At 37.9% G+C, this 21,212-nt stretch overlaps 1 protein-coding gene across 3 annotated transcripts; it reads left to right on the plus strand.

The window, feature by feature from the left end:
• The first annotated feature begins 4,452 nt into the window (after positions 1–4,452).
• On the plus strand, positions 4,453–20,112 carry LOC148849956 (uncharacterized). Of its 3 annotated transcripts, none has more exons than XM_088947482.1 (3): positions 4,453–4,681; positions 5,281–5,348; positions 16,482–20,112. In XM_088947482.1, exon 3 carries the CDS (start codon positions 16,599–16,601, stop codon positions 19,722–19,724), a length of 3,126 nt encoding a protein of 1,041 aa, XP_088803608.1. In that variant the 5' UTR covers positions 4,453–4,681; positions 5,281–5,348; positions 16,482–16,598; the 3' UTR covers positions 19,725–20,112. The 3 variants fall into 3 exon arrangements, with proteins under 3 accessions (XP_088803608.1, XP_088803609.1, XP_088803610.1); XM_088947483.1 differs by having other exon boundaries at positions 4,458–5,193; XM_088947484.1 differs by lacking the exon at positions 5,281–5,348 and having other exon boundaries at positions 4,458–4,681.
• The last annotated feature ends 1,100 nt before the right edge of the window (positions 20,113–21,212 follow it).

Genomic DNA, 21,212 nt, shown 5'->3' on the forward strand with positions numbered 1-21,212 from the left:
GTTGTGTTTAATCGCATTGCATTCTTATTTGCACAAATGCAAATTTTGGTTTAATTTTATTTTGAGTTTTATTTTATTCTGATTCAAGTTTTACTTGATTTCATTTATAATGCAATTAATCAAAATAAGGTAAATTTTGAAACAAAAATAAATCAAAATTTGCACCTAATTAATCATTTTCATTATCATAATTTTGCATTACTGCAAATCAATTTGTATTGCAACCAAATGCAGCTTAAGCAAAACAAGGTAAGCACATTCCTTATTCCCTTTTAATTCATTGTGTATGCAACCGATGATTGCCATTGCTGACTTACGCTTGCAAAGGAGTTCTTTTCTTCTAATTTGATCATGTTCTCCTTTGTAAAGAAAATAATATCTTCAGTTCGTTGATAATTTTTTCTTTCATGCTGCCCTTCGACCTGACTATATGCGTCTATAAGTTGAATATTGCTCGTCCTTCATCGAAGGAGTGAAAAACTGAAGATAAACGGTAAACCCAATGGTCGAGGCCCAAGGGGACTGATGAGAATCCATCAATGGAATTAATATAATTTAACGCTTGTCTTTTTTGAAGCGGAGTGAAGATAAACTCATTAGTCGAAGGGATTAATGAGAAAAGTTTTGAGTGAGAGAATTTGCAATAATTTTAAGATCCTCTCTGTTCGATTTTTTTTTTTCATAGATGGACATAACTTTTTCAAATTAATCAGTTATTATCTCAACCCTTTTAACGGTGGATATTTCATTATCTATTCCTTAATTTTAAGTTATTTGAAGGGAAAATCTATGATGCGGAAAAGATATGGTATGGAAAGAGTTTTGACCAATCAAAATTCATCCGTGAATTTTGATAAATAACACCTGATTGGCTATCGCGTTTATGATTCCAATTGACTATGTCAGAAAATTTTCAGATATCATATATTTTCTGTATCATAGTCGAACCCTGATATAAATGGTTAAGAAAATGAGTTTTTAAGGTTGTTTAATTGCCAATCAATCCGGATCTCCTACACTTACCTTAGACTAAAGTGTATACTAATTAGACCTGTTCATGGGCCGGGCCGGGATTTAACTCTGTATTAACAGATTTTTCTAGGGCCCAAGCCTGAGCCCAGCCCGACCATCGGGCCTACAACTTGGGCCCAAGCCCAGCCCTCATAAAAAGCCCGAAGCCCTGTTTGGGCCCGAGCTCGAAATTTAGCCCATGTTGTTACTACTATTGAAGTGGCTGAAGAGAGAGAGAGAGAGAGAGAGAGAGAGAGAGTGAATTATAAAGAAAAAAATAAAAAATGTATATATTAAATTATAAATATATTTCAATAAATATTACATTATTTATATATTTTATATAATATATAAAATACATATTATGTATTTTATAAAATATATAATGCTGAGTTGGATTGGGCTAGGCTCAAGCCAGGCTTTTTTGACAAATCCTGAGCCCGGCCCGAAACACAGTCGGGCTTACTGTATTAGGCCTGAAGTCAGGCCCACGGGCCTAATTACATGACCAAGCTTGACTGAGGTGCGGGCCAGGCCATCGGGCTACCCGGCCCATGAACAGGTCTAATACTAATTAATCAATGTAAATTCATGTGAGGCAACGGCTTTGGTTGGTCTCAAATCCTATCTCACTATACCTAGTTATAAATAATATAAGTAGGAGATTGAGTGATTGTGGGTCATATATATTTTATGATTGGGGTGGGGCATTGTCATTGATTTCATAACCTGTTATATAGATATTGTGTTCAGCTAATCCAGTCTGAATCATGCACAAAGTTGTAACCACTTTCAATGAATATTTGGAAAATTTTTCTACACCTATCCCTTAAAAATACCCCGAGGCCTATCATTGAAAAAGATTAAAAACCACTTTTGACAATTATAGTATTTATCAAGTGCTTACTATATTGTGCCTATTAGGTCTAATCCCCATCTAATCTATTATTTGTAAAAAGATGAAAGTAGAGTGCATACCCAGTTTGCTAAGCAATGTTCATGTAATACAAGATGTTTGTCTACAAAGTAATTTTTAGGCTGTGTTTTTTTTAGTGTAAATACGGACCAATGTAAAACTCCATTCCTACTTCGTATTTTCATGCATTTGTTTTCAGTAAGTTCTACATAAAAGTTGATGTTAAAACTTACGCACGGTTAAATTTCACATCGATAATCGATGTAAACACTAAATCAATTTTCACACTTTACATTGATAGCCACACTTTAAAAAGTTCCAACGGTTCACTCATTTTAAAACTCATTGGTGTTGAACTCCATCAATATATTTTAATGTATTTTTACATCAATTACTGTTTACACCAAAGGCAAACACAACCTTATGATAATGTGGATGTGTGTGTACACATACATACATACTTGGATGATTAACTCATTAGTATTTTTGTTAGTTAAAAATATAAAAACATTAAAATTGCAAAACCATGATTCCTTCAGAAATTATGTACAACTTGGTTTTCAAAATAAAGCAACTTCTATTTATATTTTTCTTTTGAATTTTCCGATGGTTCAATTCAATATCTCAATGTAATATGGGAGATGTCCATCCTGACTTGAGTAATGAAAGAGTATACACACTGAAATACTAGTCCATGAAAGAGTTTGTGAAACATGTGCTAACCTTGAAAATATTGAAGCTTGAACATGACCAAGGGAGGGCTCGAAGCTTTGGCCCTGTTATTATTTGGTGGTACTCTTGAAAGTACTTTTCATACTTTCAAAAGTATGAAAGTACCAGAACAATTTTGTTTGGGTGTTTTTTTTTTTTTACTTAAAAAAAACACGAAATAAAAGTACAAAAAACAAGAAAAGTATAAAATCACTTTTTGATACTTCGTATTTTTTTATCCTTTAATATATTTTATATTTTATAAAACGTGTGCATCAATCATATGCGTGATGCTTATACACTCCACCATTTAGTAGCGTATACAAATGTCATATGGAAATATAGGCACATTAATGTATTCAATGACACATGATATGTTGTGTGGCATGTAACACCGTTTTCAAATGCCATGTGATATTCATCTATATTGCTATGCGGTATGTAATACCATTTATTCACCATCGAATGTCATGTGGCATGCATATAACATCTATATGTCAATGATCCATATTCAAATGCCATGCGACATTCATACATGATGTCAAGTAGTACCCTATATTATTGATTTACATTCAGATACCAGGTGGCATACACACATATAAAAATATTTTATTGTATCAAAGTGCCATCATTTATTTTTACTTTGAAAAATTTTCATCCAAATGATTTTAAAAATAAAAATAAAAAACCAATAATATATTTTGTACTTTGTACTTTGATGTTATTGAAAGTACAAAGCACGGAGTACCAACAAATTGGATCAAACAATCAAAGAAGAAAAAAAGAAAGAAAAGAACTAGTGAGAATTCTCTACAATTGCCCCATTCTCTATAGTTTCTTAAGATCCGTGAGATTGCCTAGATGCTTTTACCGTGGTAACCCTTGAATGGTGAGAGGAATTCGGATTCAGTGGGATGGTTTTACCGTGGTAACCTTAAATGGCGAGAGGAATTCAGATTCAATGGGATCATTCACCAACGCACATGTCTATGTTTATGGCGAAAAAGAAATATGGGCAATTACTATTTTACCCCACTCTTATGGTGAGACCGGATCTACTCCTCACACTTGGTGCCTCTCAGGCGCCTCACAACACACACATCTTACCATGTATTGGGAACATCTCTCGTAATTAATAGTTATCATTCACCGGAGATGTTCCCAATCCATAGTGGATGTGCCTGTGAGGCACCCATTTGTGAGGAATAGATCCCATACTCAACATCACTGGCAACAGTGAGATCGTATCTTTTCCTCTCGTAGGGCGCCTCACACGCATCTCACACGCATATACTATCATGTATTGAGAACATATCCCTACTTATAAAAGTTATTTTTTATAAGAAATGTTTCCAATGCATGGTGGATGTGTGTGTAAGGCGCCCAAGTGTAAAGAGCAGATAACACTCCGCCAACAACCAATGTTTTGGGGATTGGGTGCTCACAAAACCGTGCTCATAACGACTTGCAGTTGTGCAAAAAGCTGTAAGCACGGATTGATTTTGGGACGGTGACGTTCAACGTCAACGAATGCATCAGCAAACGGATCTCTCAAACATGTTTCGTACTTGTACTGGATTGATTTTGGAACGGTAATCATGTTTTAGATATGCGGCTACAGATCATGTTGGAAGGTGTGTTGGTAGAGTGTCGTAGGTAGCAGATCCTGATACTCTACTTAATGATGTCAGCAATAAACCACGGTTTAACCTCGATTGAACCATTGACACGGGACCCAATGGCCATCTCGAGTCAACGGACGGTCCGAGTCTAACAACACTGAAACAAGCCAAAAAAGGGAAAAAGAAAAAACCGGTGCGAAGAAGAAACGTTCTTCTCGTTCGAACACGCCAGAGCGAGGGTTCTGAAGAGAGGGAAAGACACACAGAGAAGAGAGAAGAGAGAGAGGGAGAAAGAGAGAAGGAGGGGGAGAGAGAGAGAGAGAGGATATGGTGGTGAATAGGATAACACGGTAGAAGTGTCGAGGATAAGCCCTTGTTCCAAGCTCTCGGCGGCTGCCAGGATTTCAGTATTCTAAACAAGGTAAAGTTCACCTCGTATCTTCTTGTTCTCATGATTTTCGCGCTCTGCACATTCAACAATTTGGTCGGTTTCTAGACAGTTTCTGACACGTGTTATCTATCCTCTTACGTTGCATTAATGTAGATTCTCTAAGTTTGGTACTCCCTGCTCCTTACAAACCCACCCACCTTCCAAGAACGAACCAACATTTAGGGTTTCGCTCTTGTTGCTTTCCTTGTAGAATTCTCAATTTGAGTTCTATGGTCCAGTCCCTCGTTTGAAAGTGAGTGTGTGGGTTTCTCTTTGTGGGATGATTTTCCCTGTTTCATCATGTTGACTAATTTTTTTTTTTTTTTCGTTTCCTTTGCGAGGTGATGGGTTGGTCGATTTTTATTTTACTGAGGCCAAAGGTTTTGATTTTAGCCATTTTAGTTTGCTATTTTACTGTCGTTTGTTTTGGAGTCTGTCTGCAATTCAACAAGGTGTCGATTTGAGTGGTTTGTTGGAATTGCAGTTTCTTAACTGGAGCTTTGGTAATCATTATCCTCAGCTGAATTTTAGTGTTTTATATGGTATTCTTAGCTATGACATTTGCTTCACCTGGCAATTTTTGTGGATAGGCTCTTAATCGTACATTATGCATCAATTCCTCGGCTGCTTCAACTAATTAGGGCATTGGAGTCTTCTGGTAAATTTAAAACTATTGAGAGCTCTACTTTCTTAATGGTTCATTACTGGTGTAGTTTAATAAGGTGGTAGCTTAAATTTGGCTTCTCTAACTTGTTCCCATCATTTTCTGGAGATGAAAGTTGTGCATGAAATTGATACTGTGTCTAAAGGAAAAATACTTGCAATAACCACTATATATCTTTTAATAATTGACAATGCAATAACTGCTACATCTATCCAAAATGCATGGATTCTAAATGGAAGTTGTGCATGAAATTGATACATATCTTGAGGAAAAATGCTTGTAGCAACCACCATATTTATCCCAAAATACATCCATCTGAATCAGCAAGTCCCCAACTTTTACCTCGATAGTTTCCTGGAATCACAGATATAAGCAAAAAAATTTGACCATATCTGGCATTTATGTACCGTGGTATGGTATAATATACAATATTTGGTTCTCCTGGTTCCATTTGATGAGTTTCTGTAAAAGAACATGATCACATATTGTATTACAGATCACCAGTGAAGTGAATAATTTGCTTCTTGGGTTGTTCCATTATTCTATGAGTACCTATTATTGTTGTCGTCATTGTTGTCATATGAAAGGTTATCCGAAAGGCTACTACAACTACTTCCTTTCCTTCTCCCCAAAAGATTATACATAACTTTACACTCTTCATGAATGCTTCTACTCCTTACAGTTCGTCTCATTGAACATCGGTTGGTTGATTTGGAGATTCTATATTAGACAATTCAGAAAAAAAAAAGAAAGACCAGATACCCTAGCTGAACCAGTTATAGTGTCCCACCTTATGCAAGTTCTTATTGGTATTGACATATTGGTTCAGATATGGATGTGTCTAAAAAGGTTATGAGATCATGGTTAGAGATTTATATGAGGAAGAATATTTAAGCAGAAAACTTGTGTCTAAAGTAAGTACAATTATAACCTTTTTTCTTAAAAAGAATAACATATCATCTTCTCATGTTTTTCTATTCTGCACTTGTGACTTCAAGATTTTATTTTATTTATTTTTTTAGTTATTGATAAGAAGCCATGTTCTGATTGAACCAATTGTGTTTCATCCAAGTTTGAATTCATTTAACATTAAATGCGATAAGCATAAATCTACCACTGGTCTGTATTCACGAAATCATACCAATAAGTTTCTAACATGAATTCATATCTAAGTTGATTATTGCGGTTGTGGTAGCCTTTTGAACCATTCTGTTAGCTTGAAGGGTCCTTTTAAATGCAGTTTTTCTGCTCATGTGTTGTGTGATTATTATTATTATCATCATCATTCTTTTTTATCAGTAACAATGCATGGGATTTTATAAATCATGAATAATATGGGGCCCCATGTTGTTGAGATCATGAGGAACAAATACTAACTCCATTCTCAAAAGTCATAAAAAACTCCATTCTTGAAACCCCTTTTCTTGCTAGAATATCAGCTAGGTTATTTATAGATCCAGGTACCCATTTGAATATGAGCAGTTAAAGCCAGATGCCAAAATCTTTGCCTCTGTTACAAGATGTCTTATCATTATCATTATCATTACCATTATCTTATTAGATGTTGATTATTATCATTTTAAGCAGCACTGGGAAGTTACACTTCTTAATTCCTCCAGTGGTGTATAGCTTTGTACGTATATATGCTTTCCTCATTAGCATTAGTTGATGATGTAAAGCCCTTTGGGAGTACTAATCTCTACACGGTACTTTATTGAGATTTTACTATTTATCAGATTAAATTACCTTATTTCTGATAAAAACATTATTATTACCATAACAATGCACATATTTTTTTTCCTTGTCTGGGAAGCACTTTTATGGTATCCTTTTCTTTTTTACTTTTTTTTATTTATTAGAAATCTGCAAAACCTGTAATTTAGAATTAATATAAAATTCTCTTACTTATCATGCTTGTTGGAAATGTCAAATGGTCAAACCAAGTCACGAACTAGGTCACATAGACTGAACCAACAATGTCACTGTCAACTTGCTTTTGGCAATTCTCTTAGGCAATTCCTTGATGTTACTGTATCAAATCAACATGATTTTATTTTGGTCTGACAAGATTGCTAAGGTATTGATGATTGGCCTTGATGCATTACCATTACAATTATTACAAAATGTGTCATTTTCATCTAATACCATTTTTGTTTGTTACTTGGTCAATATGAGATATTTTATGTTAGCTTTGCATCTTTGTTTCTGATATGATTTACAGGGATACAATGATCCAGTATAAAGAACCCTTTAATTAAAACTGCTAGCCAGAAAATTAATCCAAAGCTCTTGAATTCTTATCCAACAAAGTATAGAAGTTCATAATTTGAACATAGCTTGTTTTTTGGTGTAATATTTTTAATGTTTCTTGTGTCAATCCAAAAGGCTGTGGACTTTAATTAGCCTAAGCTTATCCAATGACTTGCAAAATATTTGGAAGAATCAAAAGAAACTATGGGAGACAAAATATAAATAGAAAAGACATATTTAGGGGCTTTTGAAAAATTCATACTTTTCTAAATGAAATTTCTTTTGGTTCTTGAATGGTTTTGAGCAAGAACTCAAGAACCTGGCAACATGCTCTCTCTGTATGAACCTATGTGGTTCTTATTTTGGTTTAGGACTATCATTGGTTGAATTATCTTGTGAGCAATCCAGGCTGTCCATCAGGCAGGTGAGCCTCTGATAGCCATGTCTTCATTCCCTTGGTGCAAATCATTCCAATACCACCCTTTATTTGAAAATTTCTAGGTGAAATTATTCACTGAAAACTTAGCTTTTCTCCAGGGGGTCATTGTTTGCTCACATGGCAGCAATTTTTGGGCTGACAGATACTCATGACTAGAAGCCTTGTTTACACCTTTTTCTATTAAAACATGTTATGCACATTTTTATTTTTTTATTTTTTGCAAAAGTATATGAATGCTCTACCACTGATATGTTCTGCAAGAAGATTATTTTTGTTGTGAAAAGACTTAATATACAAATCATGCAGAAGGCCAGAAGGCCATTTACCCAATGTTGTCCCAACCATCTGGAGTCTTGGGACTTGGGAGGGGTGGACTGGATATGGACCTACCTTTGGCATTTATTTTTTCACACAAAGAATCTGCTCTCAGATTCAAACATGCTTTCTCACACTTGTCAGCCTGAGATTTTACCTTTTTTTTAATCAGTAGAAAGTAATGTTATTAATGCAAACTTAAAGATTACAAGAAGGTGGGTGTAAAATCCACCCCAAACAACAAGAGTTCACAGATTTGCCCAAAACAAATGCTGTCTTAAGCCCCTTGTTTGGCTTGAGTGTCTGCCATTCCATTTTCTGTTCTTTTCACCCATTTAAAAGAAACATTTAACTCTCTTATTAAGTTCTCAATCTCCCTAAATTTGTGCCAAAAAGCCCAAGGGATTTGGGTACTGCATCTTGTCCAAGAGATGACCACCTGAGTCCCCTTCCACCTCTAGACTGTGGAAACCAAATTGTTTAGCCAACTTTAACCCCTGCAAGAAGCTGAGCAGTTTTGCTGTTAGTGCGTCACTGTGCTCCAAGAGTCCTAAAAACAAAGGCACCACTCTTCTTTCTGAATTTCTGAAGATGCCCCCTAGGCCTCTACCCAGCCAATTCCATATTGCCTATAAAACTTCCATCAAAATTGAGCTTTAGGAAGTTAGATACCGGGGGTTTCCATATCACAACTTGCCTTTCCTTTTTCTCTAGCTGAGAGTACCACCTCTTTCCATGTTCTCAACATATCATTCAGTGAGAAATTTTGGAAGGCCTCCAAAATTTTCACCCAGTGTGTAGCTCTTGTCTTAATTGAATCAATAATTTCCACCTCAGCCCTTCTCTTATCATTGAAAATTCTTTCATTCCTTTCTTCCCAAATGGTCCAAGCCACATTTTCCCTCACTGCCTGAGCTTTTACCATTACACCACGCAATGCCCCCTTAATGTACGATAATGCAGGTCTTCAAAATGCTAATTATAGACTTCTGTCTAACAGGGATTTTCTAACCTTCGTCTTGTGTGCTAATGTATTGATGCTTCAGTGAACTGTTTTTTCAACCCTATAAATTAGATACCTCTCATGTATTGGATCAGTTTTCCTCTTATGCAAGTGTTTGTATATATCTACTATATTGATTTTTTTTTGAAGAGGGTAAAGTATTAAATTATATTATTTCCTCTAATATATCTATTATATTATCCTTTCTATTTTGATAGGTAACTGAAATTTTATTGATTGATATAAAGAATAGAGTTGGTTATATGCAAACATGCCAAGCATCCCCAGAAATGGACTAGTTATAATCCCATTGCCTCCTCTTTGTTGCAATGCTAGCTAACATGAAGGTCCCCAAAGCAATTTTTCTGTTTACCCTTTGTTTGGCCGGTCCATCTACAAGAGCATTGACCAATCTTGGCATCAAATTGAATCTTATATTCCGACTGCATCCCATTCCTCTTATTTCCCTCAAGATGTTACAGCATTGTCATGCGACTGCTTTATCATTTTCTAATCATCCCACTACTACTTCTTGTCAATCTTTAGAATTCCTAAAAGGGAGGCAAAGAGGTTGGAAAAATTGATGAGGGATTTCGTATGGGAACCTGGGGAAAAGAAAAAATATCACTTGATTAGGTGGGAGGTGGTGAATAGAAGCAAAAATGAAGGAGGCCTAGGCTTAGGGAATGTGGTGAGTAAAAATGAAGCTCTTTTAGGTAAGTGGCTTTGGAGGTGGCCCTTGGAGAGGGAGAGGTTGTGGCATGAAGTAGTGAAGAGTATCCCTAGCTATTTTGAATCAGGTTGGGATGTGGGGGTATCCCGAAGGGCTTTGCTCACAACACCTTGGAAGGCTATTTATGGCATTCTCCCAAAGTTCCTCAGATTTGTAAGGTACGATGCTTGTTCCGAAAATTCCATTCTTTTTTGGGAAGATATTTGGGTGAGCACTCAACCCCCAAAAGACCGCTTTCCTTCTCTCTATTCCATCTCCCTCTTTAAAAAGAATTTTGGGTTTAAACTGGAATTTTGGGTTTCAAAGAGGGTTAAGGGAAGAAGAACTTCTTTGTGTTTCAGAGCTCTTGTTGCTTCTAGACTTAGTGTGCCTGGACCCCCCTAACCTGGATAAAAGGGTTTGGTCTCCAACCCCGTTTGGCTCCTTCACTTGTGCTTCTTTCTTTAAAGCCCTTTGCTCCAACCCCTCCTCTCAGGTTTTCCCTGTTAAAGAGATCTGTTCAAGGCCAATTCCTCCTAAAATAGCAGCGTTCTGTTGAGAAGCCTACTTGGGTAAGATCAATACGGTGGAAAACTTGCAAAAGAAGAAACCTTACTTGTGTTTGTCCCCAAATTGGTGCTTCTTGTGTAAAGTGAAGGGTGAGGAATGTAACCATTTACTGATATCGTGCTCTTTTGCTGCCAATATTTGGAATTGGGCTGTTTCACTATTTGGGTGCAGGTAGAACTTGCCCTCCGAAGTAAAGCTGCTGTTCATTCTGGTTGCCTTTGGGAGATTGACAAAAAGAGGGAAGCTAATGTGGAAATGTATCAGAGCCGCTACCTTGTGGACTTTATGGGAGGAGAGAAATGCTAGAATATTTCAAGAAAATGAAAGAAGTCCTGCTGAAATCAAGGAATGCATAATGACAAGGACAGTCTCATGGCTGAAATCTTCACACTTGTTGGCAGATTACTCCTTTGATGACTTGAGGAGAAACAGGGCAGCAGTGGCTTTTACAGTCTCCACGAAGAACAAATGACAAGCTGAATGGGAATCCCCACCGGATGGAGTGGTAAAACTGAATTTTGATGGTAGCTGCCAAGGTAACCCTGGGCCATCCGGAATAGGAGGGATTCTGAGAGACAAAGATAGCAACATGTCTTTATTTTCAGGACCAGTGGGTGTTGGTGATTCTGTAAGGGCAGAGATACTAGCAGCGGTACAAGGTATACAGATGGCCAGTCAACTTGGAGTGAATAATTTGATGGTAGAAGGGGACTCCAAGGTAGTAGTGGGCTGGTTGACAAGTCCAGAGACAGCTTGTTGGGGCTACATGAATCTGTTAAAGAAAGTTAAATGGCTGACAAGGAATATGTCAGTCAGGTTTCAGTGGGTCAGCAGATCAGCAAATGCAATGGCTGATTATCTGGCCAAGCAAGGGGTGTCAAGGGGAGATCTGTTTTGGGCTACTTTGTAACTGTGTTTCAGGCTTGTGTTTGTTTAGTGTTTATGACTCAGTCCTAGGGGGAGATAATACCTCATGCCTCTTCCTAGGCTGAATGTACTGCTATTTTTTGAATTAATAAAACTACTCTCATTTATCAAAAAAAAAAAAAAATCATCCCACTACTACTTTTGAATCACCTTTCACTGTCAATTTCCCAAGACTAAGGAGCTTTGCTCCATAGTTTTCAAGGCACCAAGGCTAGGCTAGGCTAGGCTACCCGGGGGGGGGGTGCAGAGTGCCTTAGGGAAATTCCCTAGGTTTAATAGCAACCAGCAGCCATCTTTAACTAGTAATTATCTATCATCTTCTTAAGAAAAATTATAAACTTCACGCTAAGACAGAAAATCAACATATTCATGAGAAGAAACGAAGAAAGAAAAGAAAATTCAGAAGATATAGGGCTGAGCCTCTATTTTTTTCCTAGGAAAGAAAAAAGAAAATAAAATGGATAGAAGAAGAATGTGTTGATTGGACAATATTTTAAGTTCTTCCTTGTTTATCAATTCAGGTTTGAACTCTTCGAGGGTTCAAGACAGCACAAACCAACATGTGTGTTGATTGAACACTAACAAATAAGAAAATAATAAAAAGGAAATAGCATATAAACCCACATGAATACTTTAGTTTAATAATGCCTATTTTATTAGTTTTTGTTGGGAAGCCTATCTGGAAAGAATTAACACTGGTGATCTACTCCAAAAGAAGAGACCCAATACTTGTTTGTCACCTCAGTGGTGTGTTCTATGTAAAGCGGATGGGGAGACTGGTTTTCACCTACTGGTGTCTTGCCACTTTGCGAGGTCAATTTGGGATTGGGCTTCCTCCTTATTTGGACACAGTTGGAATCCCCCATCAGACTTGCAGGGCCTTTTCTCCCCCACCTTTTTTAGGTGGCGGATAAAAAGGGGAAGGATAATGTGGAGAGGACTATGGGCTGTAGTATGTTGGACATTGTGGGAGGAAAGAAACTCCAGGATATTCTTAGAAATCCAAAGAGGAGCAGCAGATCTGAAGGCTATCATACATATTAGGGCGGTACAATGGCTGAAATATTTGAAACTTCACAGATTACACTGTGGATGACATGTTGAGGAAGTGGGGTGAAATTGCAAATTGCACACAAACCAAGTCAATAATGAAAGTGGTTTGGACTCCCCCACCTAGAGGATTCTTGGAATTAAACTTTGATGGATGCAGTAGGGGAAATCCAGGGCAATCGGGGATTGGAGGTGTTTTTAGGGACGAAAATGGGGTCATCTCTGCCATGTTCTCAGGGCCAATCGGAGTGGGTGACTCCCTTAGAGCTGAGATCCTTGCAGTTATGGAAGGAGTTCGAAAAGCTAAGGAGTTGAACATCAAAAAACTCATAATTGAAGGGGATTCAGAGGTGGTGATAGGATGGCTGACTAAAGATCAAAATGGTTTATGGAAGTATAACAATGAGAGGAGGAAATTCATGTGGCTGGTGCGGGAGATGGAAGTTAAGACATGTTGGGTTAAAAGATCGGCTAGTTCTCTAGCTGACGGTTTAGCTAAACAAGGGGCAGAAAGGGATTCACTGTTTTGGGCTAAGCTGTAACTTTAGTGTATTCTGTATTCTTTTCTCTTTTTCTTCTTTTTTCTTTCTTTTATGAGGCTCTTAGTGACTCTTGGAAGATAAGTGTGTTTGTCTTCCTCCTGTAAATTTTCTACAGATGATTAATGAAAGTGCTATTGATAAAAAAAAAATGTCTATTTTATTACTATAGTCTCAAAAAATAAAGAACATAAAAATATTTCATTGTACCATGTACAAAATAGATAAGCAATTAAGCGAGGCAACCCTCCATGGGCACCTCGTCACCTAGGCATCACCTTGACAACTATGCTTTACTATCCTTAGGGGTGATGAAAGGCTTGGCCAGGCTTCCAGGCTTACAACCTTAAATTCATTATGCCTACTCTGGGCTAGGTTGGGCTAGAAATGATCACCCTTAGCTGTCTTCGTACCTTGAAGTACAGCCATTAGTTCCACTCTTGTTGTGTTTGCATAGCCCAAGAGTCCAGAGAATATGGCTGGGATTATCGTCTTTAATCTCTATAAATGTCTCCATTACCCAAAGGGGTCAGGATTGCCCAAGCTGCAGCTATGAAGATTTAATTTTATTGCACACATTTCAGGTGGAACGGTGGCAGCCATTAAGAGCTGAAAAAGGGCCATTGTTTTGATCCATTGGACCACCTTTGTGGTGTTACTGACAAAAATACCTCTACAGACCTTGGTTTTCTGTTGAATATTCTTTCATTCCTCTCTTCCCGTATAGTCAAAATTATTGCCACCCTGGTGCTTCCCCACATGATTTGCCTCCTTTTCTTGGTGGATTAAAGGACCAGAAGAGGCTTCTCACATCTGAAGGAGGATACCATGAATATATAGTATATCTACTACATTATACATTTACCAAAACAAATTACAAATTATTCATGTTCTTGTAAAATATGCTAGATATTTGGTCCAATTTTAAGTATTAAAACAGATTAAGCATGAACACATTCTAAGTTGATCTTTTGCTGTGGCATTTTCATTTTGATGAAAATTTTGAATTGCACATGGATATATACTATATCATATAATTTTCCCTATATCTGAACTGATAGCTGTTCTTTGCATTCTGAATTGTTGTGCTTTTGTGAATGCATACAGCCTTTTTTTACCTCCATTTCTGAATTGTCACCCTTCATACCACCATCTCTGAATTCTCAAGTTTTGAGTTTCTCCCAGCTGATCCAATTAATTATTGGAGTTGCATAATCTATGGATTGAGTTTTATGTTGTGTTTGCTTTTCAATTTGACTAATCAAGTTTCACATGATGATATATAACTCAGCTTTGAAATTCAAAACTATCTCTGGACTCATCATCATCTAAGCTTTGTCCCAACTCCCAACTATATGGGGTTGGTTTACATGAATTCGCCATCCCATTACCGTTTGGTGTCATACCCATCATTAAATTATGAATGCTTAAATCATTTCTCATTACTTCAACTCATATCCTTTTTAGTCTGATCCTAGCTCTTCTAGCCTCTTCAACTTGCAACAGGTTGGTTCTTCTTACAGGTTCTGTAGATGGTCTTCTATGCATGACAAAACCATTTTAGTCTACTTTTCTCTCATTTTACTGCCTACTGAAGTTATCCTAGGTTCCTTCGGATGACTTCATTTCTGATCCTATCCTTTTTAGTTTTTCCACTAAACTATCTCTAGTCTCAATAGTAGAACATTATTTGAAACGCTATAGCTCTGTGCCATATAAATAATCTTAGAACAAGAGATTAGTAGGAACTACTAGGATGATTGTCAGCTTAGGTCTTCATTATAGTAACTTGATCACTTTTTTTGAGATGGTTAGTGGTTGTCTGTGTGTGTATTGAAAGAGGGGGGGGGGGAGACACTTCTTTTCTTTTTCTTTTTCTTTTTCAGTTGGTCGCAAAAACTTTCTTGCAACCCTTAATAAAGTGTGGACAGAATATACTTTTGTTTCAAATTTAAAACACAAGACTTATCTGTTTTTTATTTAATCACTAGCGTGTTTGCATATCATCGAGGGGTCATGTTTGCAGCATATAGTTTCTACTTTATTTTACTTGTGACAAGGCTCCTCTTAGGAGGACCACTGTTGTACCTTTCAATCTGCTGTATATTTTCGTATGCAGTTTGGCTTTTAATAAAATTTTATACTATAAAAAAAGTTTGCAGCAGATGTGATCTTGGAGGAAGGAGAGTTGGGGGTGGGTGGGGACTTGAGCAAGCTACTCCTTGGTCACAATTGGAGGATGGGGAGTTGGGGGTGGGTTTTCAAGATTAACATCTTTTATCCTCCCATAATGAAACACAAATGTCCCCCTCTTTTTCTGCATATAGTATAGGCTCAACCATCATTGTCAGAGTTGTTATGGAATCATGCTTCAAGAACAGACAGGTATATTGATCTCCTCAAAATTTTTCAAGGATCATGAACCAATGGACCATAGAGGGTTGGATATACACCCCCCCCCCCCCCCCCCGGCAGTTGTAACCAAGCTATTCTAGGCGATAATGGAAGACCTAGTCACTTCTGCAATAGAATTTTACAAAGAAATAACCATGTTCTACTCTAGTTCCCTAATTTTACATGCCAATCAGCATGCATATAAATTGAAAAATGGAAATGCTTTTTGCTAATGGCATTGGCCTTCCTCTAAAAACATAGTATATCACCATGTTTAAAAGACAATTGTATTTTTAAATATTTCAAATACAACACTTTAACACAAGCATTTTAACAGAACAATTGCATGTCAAAAAATTATTAGAAACTAAAGAAAGCTATAATTTTATATTAACTTAAAAAATTTAAGAGACAGAACAGAGTAATAAAAAGGGAAAGGAACAGAAGGCAGATCCCTTTTTCTATCTTATTTTTGTTGTGTGTGAGAGGGTGTGGGTGCGCATATGCTTGACAGGCTTTATTTATTTTTTTCATCTTCAAAATTCTTCTTTTCCATACACTCCAAACTTATGCTTTTGGAAGCATCCTTCAAAGTTCGTAGCCTCAAGTAGGACCATCAATTGAGAGTAAATTTTGTTGGCTAAGGAATTCTTGATGTAGCACATTATCTAGACTGATAGAGTGCAGTGCATGATCTAGGATCACCTTAAATGCTTAAAAGTTCAAGCTGTATAGATACTGAGTTCCCAATATTCTCCATGATTATAATGTATATATGTCTGTGTAATTCATGTATTATAACCATGAAAGTTTTCTTTTACTTTTATTTCAAAACTCTCTCTCTTGATCAATAGAAACATTGTATTTCTTCTGTTGGTTTTGGCATGCAATTAAACACTTACTGAGCTTATGGTGTCATGTATTGTAGACAATCACATAACCAGGGTCCCAAGTCTTAGGCTGCAATTAGCTTTCATAAGCAGAGGAGCATGTTACAAGGACTACTTCAAAGCTTGGAACTGCTTGGTTGGTGTGTGGAAACAGAATGACGCTAGAGGACTTCTTTACCCTGACTGAGATGAAGGATGGGCTTACAGCCCCTGCCAGAGTTGAGGAGCTAGTTTCTATGATAAAGGAAAACGATCTTCCTGGGAAGAATGTCAGAGAGGCAGCCAGACAGTGGTGCACTGTTGCAAGCACCTTGGCAGCCACAGAAAATAAGGATTGTCTTAACCGCTTTATTCATTTAGATGGGCTCCATTTCCTTGATCAATGGCTCCATGAAGTGCAGAAGTTTAGTAATGACAAAAGCGACAGTTCTGCAGAAGAATCAGTAACTGCACTCTTGGGTGCACTTGAGAAGCTGCCCATTGATAAAGAGAAATCAGTTTCTTCTGGAATTGGAGTAACTGTGAATCATCTTTTTAGCCACCACAGCTTCAAGGTTCAGGATAGGGCAAGAGCTCTGATTGATGGTTGGAACCAAGGAAGACAGAATGAAGCCAGTAATAAAGATGCTGAAAAAAATGAGGCATGCCTTAATGACAATGTTTCGCCCAGTGGAGAAATAGCTGTTGAGAGTGGTTGCCTGGAACAGAAAGCTCTTAATGTTACTCCTTTCAGAGGATATGCTGATGAAGATAATCACATAGTGGAGCCTTCTGGGCGTGAATCCCAGCTTTCAAGAAGCTCAGATAGCTCTCACTCACAGAGTCTTAAAGACATAAAGCTCCCTATGTCTGGTAATCAGGGTATTCCTCAAAATTCAAGCCCGTTAGAGGGAGATGAGCTTCCAGGAGATGCTCTTGGCTCCTCTGTAATGGAAGATTCCTCTTTGCCTCATGCAGATGGGACAATCTCCCCAGGGGCATGCACTTCCCCAGGTCCAGTTGAAGTTGATGTTCAGGGGAAGTCCTTAGATGTTTCAGAATTAAAAGGTTTCACTGATGATAAGAAAGAAACAGACATACCAGATGACCTTGGCAAGGACGTGTCTTCTGTTTCTCCATCACTGGGCCCTGAATATGTTTCTTCTACGGATGATGCTGCTGCTCAGAAATCTGTGGTGGAACTTTCTGTACCAAGTGGTTTTGATGCAAAAGAGATGAAACTTTGTCCAAAGAAGATTTCTCCAACTACTTCCACTTGTCTTGACAGTGATGTGGTTACACTATCAGAACCAAAGAGGGGGTTAGTTGATTGTGGGGTAGTAAAACATTCCAGAAGCACAATGGATATAAAATCTAGGGGTCAAGCTGGTGAATGTATTTCCAATGTTTCAGAGGACTTATCTGGCAATGGCTATATCTCAAGAAAGACAGAGGGTTCACAGATTTCTTTTTGCAGGAAGGAAGACATTCATCCAACAAAAGATCTCAAGGACTTCTCTGGTGAATCGAGTTTGAAGGTAGGGAAAGGAGAGGAGTTGGCACTACATGCTGATGTTTCACAACAGACGATAGATGCTGATGTTTCACGACAGACGATAGATACTGAAGGCTCAGATAAGGTTGACAAGAGAAAATCAGAGATGGACCTTGAGTATGGTGTAGATGATGCACTTGAAGTTGCTAGACAAGTTGCTAAAGAAGTGGAGCAAGAGGTAGTGGATTATAGAGAACCATTATGTAGTTCTTCCTCTGAGAATAATTCACAAGGTGGAGTTGTGCAGCACTCTAGCCTTGATTCTATAAATGGAGAGCAGGACCAATCAACAATGGGACCACAAAATGAGGTCCCAACTGGACAAAATCTTTGTGCAGTGGCCTCGTCCCCAAATGGAAGAGAGCATTTAATAAGTTCAGATAACGGGGATAGAAAATCTGAAGATTGCATGCAAGATATGGAGATATCCCAGGTCACAGAAGCTGCTCAAGAACCAAATAGTACCACCGAGAAGGACATTTATGAATTCGATTTGAACAAGGAGGTCTGCTCAGAGGAAATGGATCGCCCAATGACTCCAATATCTGCTCCAAAACCCATTGTTGCTGCTTCAAAAGCAGCTATTACTGCTGGAATGTCTGTGGCTCCAATGCACTTTGAGGGGGCACTGGGATGGAAGGGGTCTGCGGCAACAAGTGCTTTCCGCCCACCATCTCCCCGCAGGACTCTGGATGGTGAGAAGACACCCTCTGTCGAGGGAAGCAGCTACAGTTCAAAGCAGAGGCAGGATGTTCTTGATATTGACCTGAACGTGGCTGAAGTTGACGATGAGGGGGTCACTGATACGGCACTGATGAAACAAATGCCAGTATCTTCTGGCCTTCTTTCTGGGGAATCTTCCACTGAAGTGAGCTCAAAAAGGGCAGAGAGACTCAAGCTGGACTTGAATCGTGTTGATGAAAATGAAGATGCCCCATCATCAGACTGGAGGATGGATGAAAAATCCCCTTATCATCACTGTAATGGCAATCAAAGCCCGTCTCCGTCCTCAGCTTCATCATCAAGACAGCCTTCAATGAGGAATATAGACTTGAATGACAGCTTTTCTGTCTTTGATGATTCTCATGATCGACGTGCTGAGATGAAGTCAACTTCCCAAGGCATGAATGATCCTGTCATCTCTATCATGGGTACAAAAGTGGAGGTCAATAGAAAGGAGTTTTTACCCCCAACTCAGTCCTTCCTGCCAAATGGGCTGGTTGCTGAATATGTGATGGGTACCAATTCAGCAAGCTTAGGTAGTGGCATTGCAGCATATCCAGTGATAACATACACACACACCCCTCCGGTGTTTAGTTACAATGGCCTCACAGTGGGGCCTTCTGTGTCTCTTTCACCAGCTATGTATGGACCTGGGTCTGTTCCATACATGGTTGATTCAAGGGGAACTCCTATGGCACCACAGATAGTGGGCTCTCCAGTCCCTGGCCCCTCTTACTCCCAACCATCATTCATTATGAACATGCCTGGCCCTCCATCTGGGTTGAATGGTGTTGGGCCATCACATTCAAGCCTTGATTTGAATTCAGGGTTAATAACGGTGGGAGGTGAGAACAGGGAATTGGAGGTTTCCCGACAGCTATTTATTCAGGGGCAGAGCAGATCTGCTGAGGAACAGATAAAGCCTGCATCATGGTCATTAAGTTCAGGAATGGCAGTGAGGCGGAAGGAACCTGATGGTGGGTGGGACTCGTATCCAAGTGGTAACAAACAACAGCGACCATGAAATTAGAGGTTTTTTTCTTTTAATTTTATTTATCCAAGGCTTCTTCCTCCACGGGAGGAGATATTGTTGGTTTAGGAAAACAACAAAGATCAGTGCTTACATTACCAAACAGATGTGGCCCAGAAGATAGATAGAGGAACCCATTGGCTTAGGTGGGACAACGGGTGGAACTGAATAAAGCTGGAAGACTGATCTGATTACCAGCGTCTGGGTGGGTGATAGAGTAGTCTTGATTGTTTTCCTTTCTTTAATTTTAATCTTATTTATTTTCTTGTTATCTTTTTTTTTTCTTCCCATAGTAAGGCTACTGCAGCCAGAGAAAGCTGGGTCCAGTTTATCTGTATATCTCATATATCAACAGGAAATGAAAGAATTGGATCTTCTTTAATATGGTGTTTGTTGTTATTGATGATAACAATGAGCGACTTTCCTCCTAGAGAGAAGATTTTGGTTTGTCCGGTTAGGAACTTAGGATGCCTTCTCAGAATGGGAAATCCCTTGATTTAGATTATCTTGATCGACCTGAGAAACTAGGTTCTCTTCAATCAGGTTTTCTGCTTGTATGATTATGGTCCAGACGTTAGTGTAGCCTTGGAAATTGAAATACTGAAGGTTGGTGTTCCCTTCTTCCCAGGCTAAAGAATAGCACCTGAGTACTGAGCTTGGACTGTTCAAGTGATGAACCACCTTGTTTTGTTAGGGCCTTGGACCATACATGGCATTGTCTTTTCTCTGCACCATTTAGTCGGAGCAGCGGACAGAAGATGCCAGACCAAATATTGAATGGTGATAGTGATTTGTTTGACAACGGATTTTCTTTACCAATTTGATATAGATAGATGAAATACCGCTTTGTTCATTGTCCAGGCAAAGATATTAAAAGATTTAAAAAATAAGTGGACTGAACTCTAAATTTCCCTTAAATTAATTAGTGCTAGGCGGTCCGGAAGGTTCAATCTCAACTTTAAACCTGACCTTTGTCCATGTTCTATGTCTCAAGAGGTTTAATACTAGGCTAGCCTGGTCCAGAACTTATACATTCTATATTTTGTATATGACTATATAATATACATTGTTTTGGTTTGACTATATGATATAGTGGGGACTTGTACAATGCATGGGCTTTGTTAAATAAAATTAAAGCAAAAGAAATTATATAACATTTTCAATTGGGTTAAATCACTCAAAGTCTGAATCAATTTTTTTTTTGAGTTAGATTGGCATTGCTAATTTTATTAATAAATTTTAAAATTTATTTAATATTAAAAATAATGGAATATATAAGTGAGATACTTCTGAGTTCTGACATTTTCAATTGAGCTTAGCCGTTAAGTCCAACTCAAGCATTCCTTCACTTTTTCTAATTTCTATTAATATTTATTAATTATTATTTTTAAGTATAATTTAAAGGGTTTTAAGTTTCATTAATTATTAATTTGTTAATAAAATGAAATTTGTCTATTTATTTGTTATGATTAGATAAAGTTG

This window comes from Nelumbo lutea, chromosome 5 (genome assembly GCF_056320005.1).
Source record: "Nelumbo lutea isolate HS-2025 chromosome 5, American lotus-T2T, whole genome shotgun sequence".
Taxonomy (NCBI): Eukaryota; Viridiplantae; Streptophyta; class Magnoliopsida; order Proteales; family Nelumbonaceae; genus Nelumbo; species Nelumbo lutea.